Here is a 16,105-nt window from a genome sequence, read left to right as displayed (position 1 = left end):
TGCAAGGATTTATGGGCCCAGTAGGCCGCCTCTTATCCCTGGACACTTGGTGACCAAGATGACGCATCTGTACTGCAAAGGGGAAGCGACAGGGAACGCTGAGCTCGTTCAGCCCTGATTAAAACTCCCATTCTTCTTGGTGAAGAAAACCGGCTGCTCAAACAACTCTTAAAGCTCACGGTGTCGATGGCCTGTGATGGCCTCTCACTGTTTCTGCTTCTCGTTCACATTAACACATTTGGTTTGTGTCACCTGTAATACAGGCCGCACATATTTTATTCCTGGAGACATTTGGGAGGTGATGTCAGCGGTCTGATGTTTCCCAGAGCTTAAGTCGATAGATTAAGGTCTGGAGAGATATATGGTCTCTGTTGTGGGTGTTATGTTCTAAATTCAGGTTTAAAGAGATATATGGCCTCTCCGGTGGTGTTCGTATTTATTTGGTTCGTGTTAGGTTCTAGATTCAGGCCAGAACAGATATACTGTCTCTCTGTTAGGTGCTCGATTCAGGTTGGGACTGCTAAACTGTCTCTCTTGTGGGTTTTAGGTTCTAGATCTAGGTTGGTACATTCCTACAAATCCACACTCTCAATCCATCAAGCAGCATAGCCTAACCGTTTTACATGTGGAGTGATGGGATCCTTATCCTTGGCTTTAGACACTGAGAGGTGAAAGGAAAAAGTAGGTTCAGCCAGCGTTGCTGCAAGAACTAAACGGTCTCAGACCTCCCCCCCTGAAACAGGATGTGTCTATATTTGGAGGCCTAATGAGGGATGTATTTGTTTGTTGTGCTGCCCTGATGTCTCAAAGCCAGGTTTTTCTCCTAGCTCGGATGGGAATCATTCGGCCTGATTTGGAGGTTCACATGTGTCTCAGTAACATGTGCCTCCACAAAAAAAACAGCGGTCGGTTTTATTTCCAAGTCTCATTGCTTTGTTTTCAAACGCATTCCTTGGTTCGAACGAACAGCGAAAAGAACAATATTCACTCCTATTTATACGTCTCACACAATCCACGTACATCGCCCATCTCCCTCAATCAGAGTTGACCATGCTAAAACAACCAGGCTCTTTCTCTATCACAGAACACCCTTTCACTCACTCACTCAGCACCACCACCACCTCCTCCTTCCCCTCTCCTCCTCCCTGCCAGACCCCATCCAGGCCGCCTCCCTGCTCCTGGAGCTCAAGGATGCGTCGGTGCGGACCGGGCTGAAGGAGCGGAGCCGTCCTCTGCTGGGCCCCTTCTCCTGCAGCGCCGCCCTGAAGGCCAACTGGTGTCGGCACAGCGGCAGCCCCGGAGCCGAGCCGGGCCCTCCCAAGGTGCTGCTGGACCTGAAGGGAGGCCTGCTGCAGGTATGGCTGAAGCTTCTCCCACTGAGCCATCATGCAGCGACCTCCTGAGCACCTGGTCAACACTGTGGCGCTTACTGTGGATGTGTTGTTGGTCTGTGTTGTCAGGGTCGCTGCTTGTAGGTTCTTTGTGTGTTACTGTGGGAGGGGGGGGGGGGGGGGGGGGGGGGGGGGGTTACGTGTGGTGTTCCCAAAAGAGAATGTGTTGAACTTTTACACGTTTGTTACTTTTGTTTCACCTCCCAAGTCAACACGTCTATGTTAGCCTAGTTAGTAAAATGACAACATTCTCTGTTCCCATCGGGGGCACTGCATAATCGAGACCACCCATTTAAAGTGTTTGCTTGGCTGGACTTTAATTGTAAAGCCCTCGTTTTCATATTCAATTGGTGATGTCAAGCACTGGCACACGCCAAAGACATCCTAGCCGGTCATATCCTTAAGCTCTACCGCAGCTTCAGCTAGAATGATGACACCGGGAATGACACACTGTTGTGTTCCCATGTAGCCTCGATTCACCTCTGCTGGTTAAGTAATGGAATATTATCATTCTATTACTGGAGGGGAGGCATGCTTTGTGTGCCTGGTTTTCCCCAGAGCCAACATGTTATGCAATATTCAGGCGGAAAACTTCACTTTCCGCTTTTGTGGACTATATTATTACCGGTTCAGTGGTCAACATTACTTGAAGGGGAACCCCCACAACCATTCAACACACATATGGTGTTTCACAGGTTGCCCTCATGGTCACATTTGCATGTCCATTAAGGGCGACATCACTCACAACTCAACACTTAATACGATATTGTTCATTTCCATCTGCAAACATTGCAGTTTGCGGTTCCGTACAAACCAATGGAATACCTTCCTGATACCTTTTTTTTTGTGGTTCTTTTGTTTTTGAATTGGTTTCTTTCGCTCCCTGGCTCACTTTCCAAAAACCTGCAAAAATCCCCAAATGTTCCTGTTTTGACGGTTTAGTCATAATCGGGTCTTAGGAGCGAGCGAGTGGCGGGCCGCTCCATGTGCGAAGTGTTTTTGAGTCAGATGTTCCTGGATCACAGGCCCAAACCCCAGGCAGGCCTGCTTTGATGAAGCCAGTGGAGGGGAATACCGCAGGCCAGGCCAGCATTTGAATATGCTACGTTGGGTAACATTGTGTGAGGACCGCCAGTAGATGATGATGACCAGGGTAAACCCCACTAGCCCCAACCGGTCTTGTCTTCCTGTTGTTCTGAGCCGGAAAAAAAATTAAAACCCATCATCTACCTACGTAGTCCGCCTCTTGTAATTGCCTTCTGTGTAATTCTCCTTCCCCCTCACATCCCTGACTCATACTCCGTCCATTCTTCCTTTGTCTTTCATTTGTCTCTCTTTCGTTAACCCGATCCATCCTCCCTTCTCTGCTATCTCCTCAGCTCTTCTGGGGTCAGGAGCATCTGAACTGCCTGAAGCTGGTGGAGGAGCACCTGGGGGCCTACCTTCGCCTCCAGGGATGGGGGGCGGCCGACGGCACCAGTGCCCCGGAGGGCTGGCCCCTTCCCAGCCTGCCCTCCTCGCCCTCCCACGGCAGCGACTCCCCGCGCACGGAGCACAGCTCGGACGACCTGCGCACGGGCCTGTTCCAGTACATCCAGGACTCAGGTGAGAGGACGGGGCATACGGCTGTCAGGGTCGACACGGGCTTCGACTCGACGGTGTAATAAAGTTAAGGAAGTGGTTTGGCTCGGGCCCCGGTTTATACATGGTTAAAGCTTTCCCTTGAAAGGCCGTAATTCAAATGCTGTCAAAAGGCAACATTATTTGCCTTTTGGGATTATTTATGAGAATTCTTCCACTCTTCTAAGATGTACAGTGTTGCCTTTGGCATTCGCCGCATCCTCCGACATTGAAGTGTTGGCACCAACACTCTCAATGGTCATTATTTCAAACAGCTCAAATACTTCTTCAAATGGATCGTTCACGGTATAGCACAAAAAACATAAATATTAATACGAGGAGGTTTGTAAACAACCCAAAAATTATAAATTGATTGAAAAGGCCTGTCTGGTTCCACTTTGACAAACAATGTTCATTCCTCTCCCCTGTGCTTTGTGCACAACCCTCCGAGTACACACATGCACACGTTTTACACTGAGGAGAAGCCTTTTTCGTGCTGGCGGCTAACCAGCAACACACTCTCTCATCCATGGCTGGGGCTGTGTTTGTTGCGCTGCGCAGCAGGCCTTTGATGCATTTAATATGCGACTGGTGCAGGAGAGTGTACAGTAGTGAACGAGAACCGAGAGGACAATCTGTCTGCAACATGTTTTCACAAACGAGACGAGGCGGACAGCGGCCCTAACCTAAACGAACTACTCCATCCCAACCAGACACAGGGTGAAGGGGGAGGTCGGAGGGAAAGGAGGAAGGAAAGGAAGGAAAGAAGGAAGAGTGGACAGATGGATGGACAGATAAATCGGAAAAGGACTGAAGGAGGACATAAAGTGGAATAGCGAGATTATTAAAATGGCGAACAGTATAAGGAAAGGATGCACAATGTAGATGGATGGATGAATACATCTATGGAAGAAAAAAGTATCCAGAGAAAGAAGATCTGGAAAATGGTAGTGCATGGTTTGTTGCGTTTAGGAATGTAACCAAGCCTTAGAGAGACACCATGCGGCAAAAAAAAACCAGAGTCCTCTTCCTAAGAAAAAAGCTTCTTCAAACAAGCGAGCCGAATCTGAAATAGTGGTGCTTCAGCAACCATTACCACTCGCTGCCTCCGACCTTTATGCGGGCAACTCTGTGCTTCGAGTTAGAAAGGGTGGGCAGACATCAGCCACGGTTGGATTGCGCTGCCGCTGCTGCTCCTGCTTTAAAGCATTTTCTGGAACACAACTCCAACTGTTTAGCCCCAAGGGGTCCAAACAAAGAGCAGACGCTCACTGGAGACTTTTCTTCTTTCTGCTAGGTTTTCCTTTTTTTTCTTCAAATAAACAATTTTTCCAAAGGACTCGAATCCCAAACAGCAGCCCTGACTTAAGTCAAACATCACTCCAAAGTTTGGATCCAGCGGGCCGGTCTTCCTTCCAAGTTTCTGCAGGTGCCTGGTCCGGGTCAATCATCGGCTGTTTATTTCAAGAGGGAACTGTTTACTCTGTCGCTGTGTTTACGTACAACTTCTGAGGCATGTAAACATTGCGAACACTCACCAATCCACAAGGCCCTTTATTTGAGAGTTATTGTTCTGTAAAGGGCTCGGGTTGCAAAGCAGAAATATTCTCAATAACTTCACCACACCAAAGGTGTCGACCAACCCGTTTTGTCGGTTTGGATGTGAAGGGGGGGGGGGATGGTGACATGGCGTGAACGCGGGCCCACCGCATGAAGGAAGATTAATTTGTCCCATTAATTGGTTTTGGTTCAACATCAGTCCGTCTCTCGTCTGCTGCAAATTAAAACCATGAAGCCTTCGCTCGGTCAACTCAACTCTGTGCAGCGAGTGGTTTTCCTCGTTCCTTCTTCAAATGAAAGCCCAAGCCGGATCTCCCCTTAGTCTGGGTCTCCCCCCCCCCCCCCCCCCACCCGCCATAATCCTCTTGATGATCTGAATACGTTGCATGTTGTCGTTTAGCAGCCGCTTTGATCCGTGGTGACTTAGTATGTGTCTGCTGCAGTCAGGCCCTTTGTGTCTTCCTTTGCACTTTTCTCCTTGCAGGCACGGATAAGGATTTTTCCTTCCGTCCTTCTACTCAAATCCAGTAAAACCAGTAAAGCCCTACGTCCCCCCCTTTCATTTTCTTCCAAAGCTAATAATTCATCTCCTCCCCAGCCTCGCGGCGGTTGCCGGCGCCCTACGAGGTGATGTTCCACGGGGAGACAGAGGACAGCCCTGCGGTGATGCTCTGGCGTTACCCGGAGCCGCGCGTCCTGACCTACGTCCGCATCACACCCGTCCCCTTCAACACCACCGAGGACCCCGACATCAGCACCGCCGACCTCAGCGAGCTGCTGCAGGTACGCTCAACACATGTACAGGCACACACACACACACACACACACACACACACACACACATGCAAACCCATACACAAATGGACGTGCAGACACGCAGGCATGTATGCTCAATCAGACACACACACACACACACACACACACACACACACACACACACACACACACACACACACACACACACACACACACACACACACACACAGAGACAGAGACAGACACATAATAAGATATAGACAGACAGACACATGCAAACAGACAAAGATAGAGAGAGGCAAACAAAGACACACACACGGACGGAGACGGGCAGGCTGACAAAGATACAGACTGACGTGTTGTTGACGTGTGATTCCAGTATGTGTCGTGGACCTCTGGTTTATCGAGGGACCATTTGCGTGATCCCCCCCCCCCCCCCCCCCCCACGCCCATTGTCTAGATGAGAACAGCAGCTCCCCATCTGCAGCTCTCCGTGTGACCGGATCGTCCTCTGATGAAACCAGAAAGAGAAATAAATAAACCCCCTCGCAGCTGGGCCCGGCGCCCGTTACGGGGTCGGCCCCGCTGCGGCGGCGTCCGTGTTCGCGGCCATGAGAACTCTGCACTCTGAGCGTGAGCGAATGACAGAGGAGCTCCCTGGCGCTGTCCCTCAGTAACACGCCAGGCCCGCCGCAGCAGCTGGAGAAGCCATCCGGCTGCGGCCGGGCCCGTCCAGGTGTCTCTCGGTCCCCGTGAGGCTGGATCTCTGGCAGGGATCTGCAGCTACTGAGCATTGGGGGTCTCTTGGTGCTGGTGGTGTTGTGGAGGGGGGGAGGAGGGGAGGGGTCCTTCTCCTCATCACTCTCTTCCAGCAGCTGTCTGCCTCTCACCTCATCACTATTTTTTGGTTTTGTTTCTGCCTCTGAGCCAAAAGCCCCCCCACCCCACCTTCCCCCTGCGCATCATCACCAGCACTGTTTCCTGTTCAGTATCCAACAGAAGCTCCTGTCCTGCTTCCTTAACTTTCATCCCAACTCTCACTCTCACACTCTCTCTCTCTTGCCCTCTGTTACACTCACTCTAGCGCTCTGTTGTTCTCTCTCTCACGCTCTTCCATATACTCTCTCTCAACCTCTCTCTCTCACACTCCTGGACTCTGTCAGTCCTCTGACGCCGTGGCTATTGCCCCCTGTCCGTCCAGACGTGTCAGGAGGTAGGGATATTTCGGAGGCTGCAAGGTGCTGCAGATGTCTGAAGCCAGCCCCCCGCAGGCCTTGGCTGCAGCCGATAGGAAGTCCATACGTACATTATGGGAGTGGCAGAGAGGCCCTCAACTGTAGCAGAGAGGCCAGCCCCCACAGCCGGTGCTGATGGACCGCATATGTTATACTGAGGAACAAGGAATGTGTGTGTGTGTGTGTGTGTGTGTGTGTGTGTGTGTGTGTGTGTGTGTGTGTGTGTGTGTGTGTGTGTGTGTGTGTGTGTGTGTGTGTGTGTGTGTGTGTGTGTGTGTGTGTGTGTGTCTTGGGTGCTAAAGAGGGAGCTTGGGGTGCCAGAGGGATTAGCGATGATAGATGAACTTGAGGAAAGAGGGGAGAATATGAAGTGGGCCGAAGGGAAGATAGAGGACTCGCTCAGGACAGTGGGGGGCGTGGGTGTGTGTGTGTGTGTGTATGAAGGCGGGGGGGGTCTAGGGCTGATGTCTCCGGGGCTTGCGTACAAAGCCTCCCTTTAACACTGATATGTGTAAATAATGCATTTGCCCTAGTGTAAGGAAGTGTAAGTAAGTGTTAGAAGATGGCTGGATGTTTGAGCAGCTGCTAAAACGGGGGTTTGAAAATGCTGTGTGTTTAAATCCAGCAGCATCTTCTAAGTGTGTTTCAAAGTGTGCATTTGTATTTTTACGTGTGTGTGTGTGTGTGCGTGCACATGTGCGTGTGCAGGCGTGTTTTGGATGAGTCTGCGGTGCAAGACGTATAGCGCCTGTATTACAACCATGTGGTTTTCCACATCCCCTCCTGTCCTCCCAGTGTCTTCCCCCTGACGAGTCTGTTAAGAGGAGGCAGGCCAGGGACTCATCTGCAGGACGGGCTGGTGAAAGAGGGCAGGCCCCGCTGGCTCCGCTCACCCAGAACACCGCGGCATATGGGGGGTAGAGCCACTTGACCCGGTCCGCCTGGAACCTAAAGGAAGAACGCCTGTGGAATGAAGTCGTGACTGTCAAACACAAACCGGGTTCAGGAACCATCGTGGAACCGTGTACCACAGCGTTGGTAAATACTTTATCCTGATTAGGGAGTATTAATGTTCCAAGAGTGTGCGTTATTTCTCAATAGCGGGAAACTTCTGCCTTTCATATTTTTTAATCAATGCGCCAAAAATCTGGTCGAATGCAACCATCGACCAGATGTTTCCTTGACAAGGCAAAAAACAACATGCTCAAAGCACAACAGAAGAGTACTTTATTTCCAGCTGATTAAGTAGATAAAAAACAAATACGTTATAGATGAAAGTAATATTGGATCGATCTTGGTAAGCAGTTTGTGATCATCGGTCATATTTAATGCTTTGCCTGTTGTGGTTTATTCCTTCCAATAACCCAACGATGATGGAGAGTGGAAGGTGGAAGACAGGTATTAAAAGCTAAGCCGTTTGTGTGTGATTCTTTTACTGTTTGTTGAAGCGTTGAACACGTAAACAGAAACACTCAAATGGTTCTCCCTGCAGCATAAGGCCTACCCATGGTATTCGTTGATCATTAATCAGTTCGCTAAGGACCAGAGGCTCTTCACAATTGAGTTTGAGTTATTAGGGCACGGCCCTCTGCAGGGTGGAGCGGTTGGTGTAATTTCAGACCTCTTGACTTCCCCCGACCGGAGCACCACTGATTAGATTACGATGCATGTTTGTTTACTCTCCAACACCAAATGGACTGCGGCGTGTACACAGCGTGGTGTTTGTTTTGTGCCGAACTTGTTTGTGTTGCGCTGATAATATAATGTCATAATTCACCAAGGCAGAGTATCCCACAGGCATCCCCTTTTTGTTATGGTTGAGGTTAAGTGCTCAAAAAGACAGTATTTCACGAGGTTGGAAACGTTGTATTTTTTGAAATTAGCTGGTTGTGAGTTGTTGTTAGAGTAGAGTTACTGTGAGCGCCCGCGGTCCTACCGGGCAGCATGCGTTCTCAGGTTCAAGGGGGTTTTATCGAACAGAATGCAGTGTTCATTAGCCAGGCGCTCTGTGATCCAAGAGTTAATTACATTCAGCTTCTGGCTCACAGCACCCACTGTTGCTCTTCCACTTATGGCTTTATTTCACATCCCTGTACAACGTGAAATTAATTTAATAGCATGATTAATCCATCTTTTTTAATTTGATTTATTTGTAATAAATTTGTTCTACTTTTATTAAGTTTGTTTAGTTGGTACGTTTTGGACCTCTCAGTCCAGCTATGTAGAATGGAAATGCAGTTGCGAGTGTGCAAGACACTGCCTGGCGGTAATGGATGGCTGTTTTTCAAACTTGAAACTCTAACGTTATTGCAACCAGAAATACAGTCCCGCTCATCTGTCATTCCTCACAGAGCTTCAAATACTACACGGTCGCACTGTTGATTTTGAGGAAAAAAAGGGGAAATCAGGAGACTAGCGTGGAGTCTCTTCACGGACGTTTCCCAGCCTCCCACGATCATTTTGACAGTCCTTAGCTGGGGGGAAGGGGAGGATTGTGGGACTTGGTTTGGTGAGGACGCTGTACGACAGGGCCAGTAGCCTGCTCTGCTCCTCTCTTCTCTCATCATGAGCCTTCTCAATCAGAACCCCTCTGTCTTTCTTCTTAAGCACTTCTTCTGGTCCTCTGCTGCCCTCTTGCACCTCTTCTGCTCTCCGTTCCCTGCTTCTCCCCTCGTCTGCTCTGTGTTCCCTTCCTCTCCCCTCCTCTCTTCCACGCAGCCACTCACCTCCTCCTCTCCTTCTTCCATGCAGCCACTGTTCTCCTCCTCTCCTTCTTCCTCCCTCCTCTCGCCTTCTCCCCTCCTCCCCTATCCCCTCATCCTCTCTCCTTCGCTCCACTCCGCCACTCCTCCCCTCTCCTCGCTTCTTCTTTCCCACTCTCTTCTTGATCCTGTCATCTCCACTCTCTTCCTATGGAGGGCATGAGGTCTCCTCCTCTCTCCTCCTCTCTCCCCCAGAACATTGTTCAGAAGGGTATGAGGGCTCCTCCTCTCCCCCCTGCTCCTCCAGAACATTGTTCAGGAGGGTATGAGGTCTCCTCCTCCTACTCCCCCCCTCTCTCCTGCTCCTCCGGAACATTGTTCAGGAGGGTATGAGGTCTCCTCCTCTCTCCCCCAGAACATTGTTCAGAAGGGTATGAGGGCTCCTCCTCTCCCCCCTGCTCCTCCAGAACATTGTTCAGGAGGATATCAGGGCTTGTCCTCTCGCCCCTCCAGAAAATTGTTCAGGAGGATATGAGGTCTCCTCCTATCTCCTCCTGCCTCCCCTGCTCCTCCTGAACATTTTTCAACGGAGAATGAGGTCTCCTCCTCCCTCCCCTCTCCAACACTCCCCCTCCCTCCCATGCTCCTCCTGGGAGGATTGTTCAGGAGGGTATGAGGTCCTCTCTGGGCTCCTCACCACTTCCCTGTCCCCAGAGCAGATCATGTTCAACTTCTTTCTTATTTTTTTTATACCAAATCAAGTTTCCCCGAGTCTAAATAGTTGCGGTTTTGTGACAGGTTCCAGTTTATATGTGTGTGACTGTACGTGTGTGTGTGTTTGTCGGGGGTGCATTATGGTCAGGTGGGATGAGGGTTTTGTAAGGGGTAGGGGGGAAGGAAGCGAGGTTTCCCACCTGGAAGGAGCCCCTAAACTGTTGAGTGGGCTCGGGGGGGTGTGACTCACTCATAGCACCTTCCCAGCGCTGTGTGGTCCATCGCTCCTCTGAATCATCAGCAGGTGTCCTCTCTGCTCCTTTTATTTCCATCGATCTCCACTCCCTGCTCTCTCTCTCTCGTGCGCTCTCACTCTGCTCTCTCGCTCTCTCTATCTCCCTTGCCTCGCTCGCTGCCTCTCCATCACCCCTCCCTCCCTCTTTCTCTCCCCCTCTCTCTCTCCCCCTCTCCCCCCCCCCCCCCCTATCTCTCTCTCTCCCCCCCCTCTCCCCTCCTCTCTCCTCCTCTCTGCTCCAAAGCCTGAGAACGAGGGGAGTAAGCTCAGGAGTCATGATTCATCGGCGCCCCCTAGAGAAGGGGAGAAGGAGATATATTGGAGAGGAGGGACTCTGCCTGGATGCTCTTGTGAACACGGGGCCATTCCTATTCACACGCACACACATTACACTCTCAGACACCCACATGTGTTATTTTTATTGCATAGAAATACATGAAGCTGATCTGTACTCGCACATGCAGCTTTGAAATGACACCGAAAATCAGGCGGGCTGACTGCTTAGCTGCCTCTCAACAACACACACGCCCGCAAGCACGCACGCACACACACACACATGCACACACATATACACACACACACACACACACACACATACACACACACACACACACACACACACACACACACACACACACACATTTCCCATCACATACCCCCTGCTGGTAGTCTAGGTCCACTACAGCCAGTAGATGTGAACTAGGCCCTCAGCGCTCTGCTCGCCCAGGATTGGCCGTCCCAACGACCTCTGTGGCCTCATGTGAACCAATCAGAACCCAGCACCAGACGCATTTAGCAGCAGTCATGTTATTAATACAAGCGCTAAACAGCACATTTTCCCCTATGCCTTGTTGCTCAATCCTCAACACAATCCTCCATATCGGTGCAGATTAATTCTCGTTCTCACCAAAGTAGTTTAATTTGGGGGATTTGTTGATGTTAAAACGTATAGCTGTCTCAGTGTGAGGGCTCTCTGTCATTTGGGAGCAGAGAAGATGGGAAAAGAGCAACGGAGGGGGGAGTGCTTTGGCCAAGACAACTGTTATTTTAGTGGGACGAGCGCTGGAGCAGGGCTGTATTAGTCACAGCTAATGTACTGCAACAACACACGAACGTCCGTGTGGCTAATTCATCTGGGCTCCGGGGCTCCTACACCTCATCCACCAAGACTGCACTCCCCCTCCGCGCGCTTTATTTTTATGTTTTGTTTCGTTTTCTTTCACATACATCGGGGCGGCAAACTCTCAGCCCAGGTCCGATTCCTGATTTTCCACAGTTATTAATAATAAGTTGCGGACCGACCCACCTGAGACAGTGCAGACCCCGGCCTGCGTTTTCAGCACGACTTTCATTACAACTCCTGTGTAAACATTTGCTCAGGCCGATGTCAATTCAATTTGTCCGCTGGCCGATAAAAGGGGGAGCGAGTGCTGGAATGTTCTGACACGCAGGCATGGGTGAAATAACAGAGGACCTAATGGCAGTGTTGATACGGGTAATAAAAGTTCATGGCAGGCGAGGGCGCGTACGTCAGTGGCTCCGGCGTCGGCACCGGCCCGGTCGGGGGATCTCTGGTTGCAGGGTCATTTTCTGAATTGGACCTCTGAGCAAGGCCTGTTTCAATATCAATTTTAAATAATAATCTGGGTCTCGGCACGGAAAGCATATCCCCACTTTAAACTGTTTGGAGCGTTCTGATTGGTGGAAGCCATCGGAGCAAATAATAGTGTCGATCAGAGGCTCTGTGGAGCGAAGCGGTGTAGTGGCTCAACCGCGGTGAGGCTGAGCAGGGGCCGGCAGAGATGACAGGCTGGTGTTTAACTCACCGCCGCCAGAAGTCTGGGGATATGAATATTTTATTTGTAAATACAATTGAAATATTTGAGCCCATTGAATCATCCCTGACTGAAATTTCCAGACATTTGGTGCAGCGTACAAACTTGGATGAACGAGGATAAACAGCGGCTTGCTATTTATTGAATTTCTTTTTAATTTAGCGCTTTTTAAAGTACAACACATCTTGGAGCCATGAAGCCAGTCTACCGACTGTTTGTTCCTGTTGTGTAGTCGCGTGTAGTCGTGTGTTTATTCAAAGAGCTACACACACGGAACTCAGACGGTAGAATCAAATACCGTCACGACAGCAATAATGCTGTCCTGACGACATGTGACCAGACAGTGCAGACATTAGTTCTTAGTTCATTGACACACGGAAACTCCCACACACACAAACACATTTTCATTTAGGCCATTTAGCAGACCTTTTCCAAAGCAACTTACAATAAGTACATTTGTCATAAGAAGGTGAAACAATATATCGCTGTCGGTATGATAAGGATGCTCATAGAACCAAGTGAAAAGCACTAACAATCACTAGGTTAACCCATTCCCTGTATACAACAACACACACACACTCAGATACGCCCCTTGTGCAATGTCAAAAGCCACGCACACACACACACACACACACACACACACACACACACACACACACACACACACACACACACACACACACACACACACACACACACACACATACACACACACACACCCATCATAACTGTGGAATAAAACACAGGTGCTTCCCCGCCCATCTCCCTTAACGCAGCCTACATATGAGTTACCACCGGTTGCCTTTCATCTCTGCTCTACGCTCCCCTAGTCCTCCATAAGCTCCTTATCCTTCCCATCTCTCTCAGGGCCCGAAGGCTCCATGACGCACACGCAGCCATGCAAATGTGTCCGCCAGTGCCATGTTCTGTACCTTACACATTCATGGCCGCATGCCGTCATGTGTATAGAATATCACAGGTGGATGGGGGTCTGGGTTCGAAAAAAAAAAGAAAGAAATACTTTTTTTTTGGTGGGGGTAAAAATCAGCGCAGCTTTTTAGTAACACAATTTCCTGGAAGCGGTGGAGTTTCCGCCCCGGTGGCTGCGTGGCAGGGCGGCGGGTGCACAACTCTGTCAGGTACAATTAGATGAAGGAGAGTCCAGGAAAACCTGTGTGGCATTTTGAGCACATGATGTAAGTGAGGCTTACCTCATCTGCAGCTTACTAAGAGGAAAGACACACACACACAGATACACACGCAAGCGTGTATTTGCACAATTCGGAACGCGACTGCAGCCAGACGTATAGATTGACACAGCTGCACAGCTAAAAATCACGTAAAAGCACACGGGCACACACACACACACACACACATGCACACACTGGTGCGTCAGTGGCCTTGCTGACAATTCAATGAGCCTGGCCCGTGTCCAGGAAGCTCCCATACCTGCAGCAGATTGCTGATATGTCCTTGGTTGTGCTTGGACATATGCACTAGTGCATGTGCAATCAAACGCACAGACGCACACAAACGTGCACACACACGCACACACACACACACACACACACAAACGTACACATCCACACATGCACACACAGGAACATGTGCCGATCAGCCACATGAATTTGAGGTGAGCCGAGGCTCTCCTGCCACTACTAATCAGTCAACGGCTCGGGGCCCCAGGTGGCCGGGGAAATCCTAGAGTCTGGGTCTGGTTCACACGGGCTGACTGGACAGCGTTCATCGTGGTAGCCGTCCGCTACGAGCCGGGTGCGAGACACCTAAGCACACAGCCCCTAATGTGAGAACAAGACTCCCGCCACCCGATCGTTATTCAGCGTGAAAAGGAGCTCCAGGACTATAATGTTAATGGCCACCCTGCACCGCGCCGGTGCAGGCCTGGTGTTCGTTTACAGTACACCCGCGCTCACGCCTCGCTGGCTGTACGTGACTGCGCTGCACCGCTGGGCCCGCTGGTTCGCAACTGCAACCGTCGAGGTTTATTTCACTGTCAAAGTTGTATTTATATCAAGTGTTTCCCACCTGGGATCAATAAAGTGTGCTCTTATCTTGTCGTCATTTTGAACTGTCATGGTTTATTTATCGTTGTTATTCCTGGTGAGAACTGTTTTTGTGATTTAAATAAAAGAACTTGTTGTGCTGGCCATTGTTTATGATCATGACATAAACCTAGTAATAAACTGTTCTTTCTGTGAGCAACAGACTCAATAACAGAGTGCTTTGAACAGTCAAAGCCTTTAATCACTAGCAGACACTTCAGTTACCCCTGATTTAGCAATCGATGTGAGAGAAATCTTTTCACCCAAACCAAGTCAGCACCAACAATATCAGGGCCTCATAGATTCACGGCAGTCACCTATGTTCTGCTTACGTCCTTGCGTTCACTCTAGTCATTGTTCCAGAAGTCTCCTCACTAGCTTGTCTAAACCTTTGCCTTCACTGCCTTGCTTACCCGCAGGTGCCCTGCAGCCTGGAGTACTGGGATGAGCTCCAGGAGGCCTTCGTCCCTTACCGGGAGTTCAGCTTATCAGAGAGCAGCTCCTGTCAGTTGCAGCTGCCTAGCCTCAGCCTTCGACACCAGCAGAAGGAGCTGGTGGCCTCGGACCTCTGGAGGATCGTGCTCAGCAACACTGGAGACCCTGGAGGAGACGAGCACAGGTGAGAGAGGGCAGTCCTGTGTGTGTGTGGGCTTGTGCGAGCGCGCCAGTGCACATGTTTGTGCGTGTGCACGAGCAGACCTTAAGTGAAACACGACAGTGAGATCGGCCCATTCATCAGTTCCTGCCCTATCAGGTGTATACCTTTATACAATCTGTAGTGTATACATGGACATATCAACATACTACAGTACACTGACTCACATATCTGAGAGAGAGAGAGAGAGAGAGGGAGAGAGAGAGAGAGAGAGAGAGAGGGAGAGTGGGAGAGAGACGGAAAGAGAGAGAGAGAGAGGGAGAGAGAGAGAGAGAGAGAGAGAGAGGGAGAGTGGGAGAGAGGGAGAGAGAGGAGAGAGAGAGAGAGAGGGAGAGAGGGAGAGAGAGAGAGAGAGAGAGAGGGAGAGTGGGAGAGAGAGAATCACCAGCAGTGTTTTGCTGGCCCTCAACATCTGGCGTGCAGGAGCAGGGAGCGGGCTTGGAAGGCGTTCAGATCGGCCTAATGAGATTTCCCAGCACACCGAGTGGCTGTCAGGGCCCATCCGGAGTCCTTCCTGCTTACCTTGAGTCTATCTAATGGAGGGATGGGGGTGAGGGGGGGAGGCGCACACGAGAAGCCAGCAGAGTTCTAGCTGGCTCGTCCACCCCCCTGGCTGCCTTTGTTGGCCGGGGTGGGGTGGCTTGTACGTTCCTAGGCCCGGCCCTGGTTCTGGGTGGGTGGGTGGACTCTGGGTTTCTGGGTTGGGACAGGTCAGGCGGGAATAAAGCCCAGCATGCACGGAAACAAATCAGCAAACCCCGCCGTTTATCTTTTCAATCTATATCACATGTTACTTTACTTGCCAGTCACTGGGTACCTGAGCTTTCTCTCTCTCTCTCTCTCTCTCTCTCTCTCTCTCTCTCTCTCTCTCTCTCTCTCTCTCTCTCTCTCTCTCTCTCTCTGTCTCTGTCTTTCTCCTGTTCTCTCTCCTGTTCTCTCTCTTTCACTCTCCCTCCTCCCCTCCTCCTGGCGTTCGGGGGGTCTTTGGTTGGAAGTGAGCGGCCAAATTCTACATTCTGTGTGTCTTCGAGTTCTCCGAGAAGAGAGGAACAGAATGGGAGGAATAACAAAGCACGTAGAGATAGAAACAGGGAGAACCCCCCTAACCCCCACCCCCTCCACCCAAAAAAAAAAAACTGGCACCAGATCCACTGTAAAGTTAAATATACATCTGCGTTTCATTATAATCATACTCCAAACGCTACATTGCCTTTATGTTTAAATTATTGGTCCTTTTTCATCAAACTTGGTTCCCCTTTTCCGTGCTCGCTCGTTTCAT

At 50.3% G+C, this 16,105-nt stretch overlaps 1 protein-coding gene across 5 annotated transcripts in view; it reads left to right on the top strand.

The window, feature by feature from the left end:
* The window catches only part of vps13b (vacuolar protein sorting 13 homolog B), a 331,160-nt gene that overhangs the window by 252,603 nt on the left and 62,452 nt on the right, over positions 1-16,105 (top strand). For all 5 annotated transcript variants that reach the window (XM_030370003.1, XM_030370004.1, XM_030370002.1 and 2 more), the window contains exons 39-42: positions 1,153-1,355; positions 2,771-2,996; positions 5,170-5,354; positions 14,591-14,790. In XM_030370003.1, coding sequence (XP_030225863.1) covers positions 1,153-1,355; positions 2,771-2,996; positions 5,170-5,354; positions 14,591-14,790 — 814 coding nt within the window. The remainder of the gene's footprint in view (positions 1-1,152; positions 1,356-2,770; positions 2,997-5,169; positions 5,355-14,590; positions 14,791-16,105) is intronic.

Source organism: Gadus morhua, chromosome 11 (assembly GCF_902167405.1).
Source record: "Gadus morhua chromosome 11, gadMor3.0, whole genome shotgun sequence".
Lineage (NCBI taxonomy): Eukaryota > Metazoa > Chordata > Actinopteri > Gadiformes > Gadidae > Gadus > Gadus morhua.
Note: the sequence above shows the minus strand (reverse complement) of the source record. Positions and strands in the feature narration are given on the sequence as shown.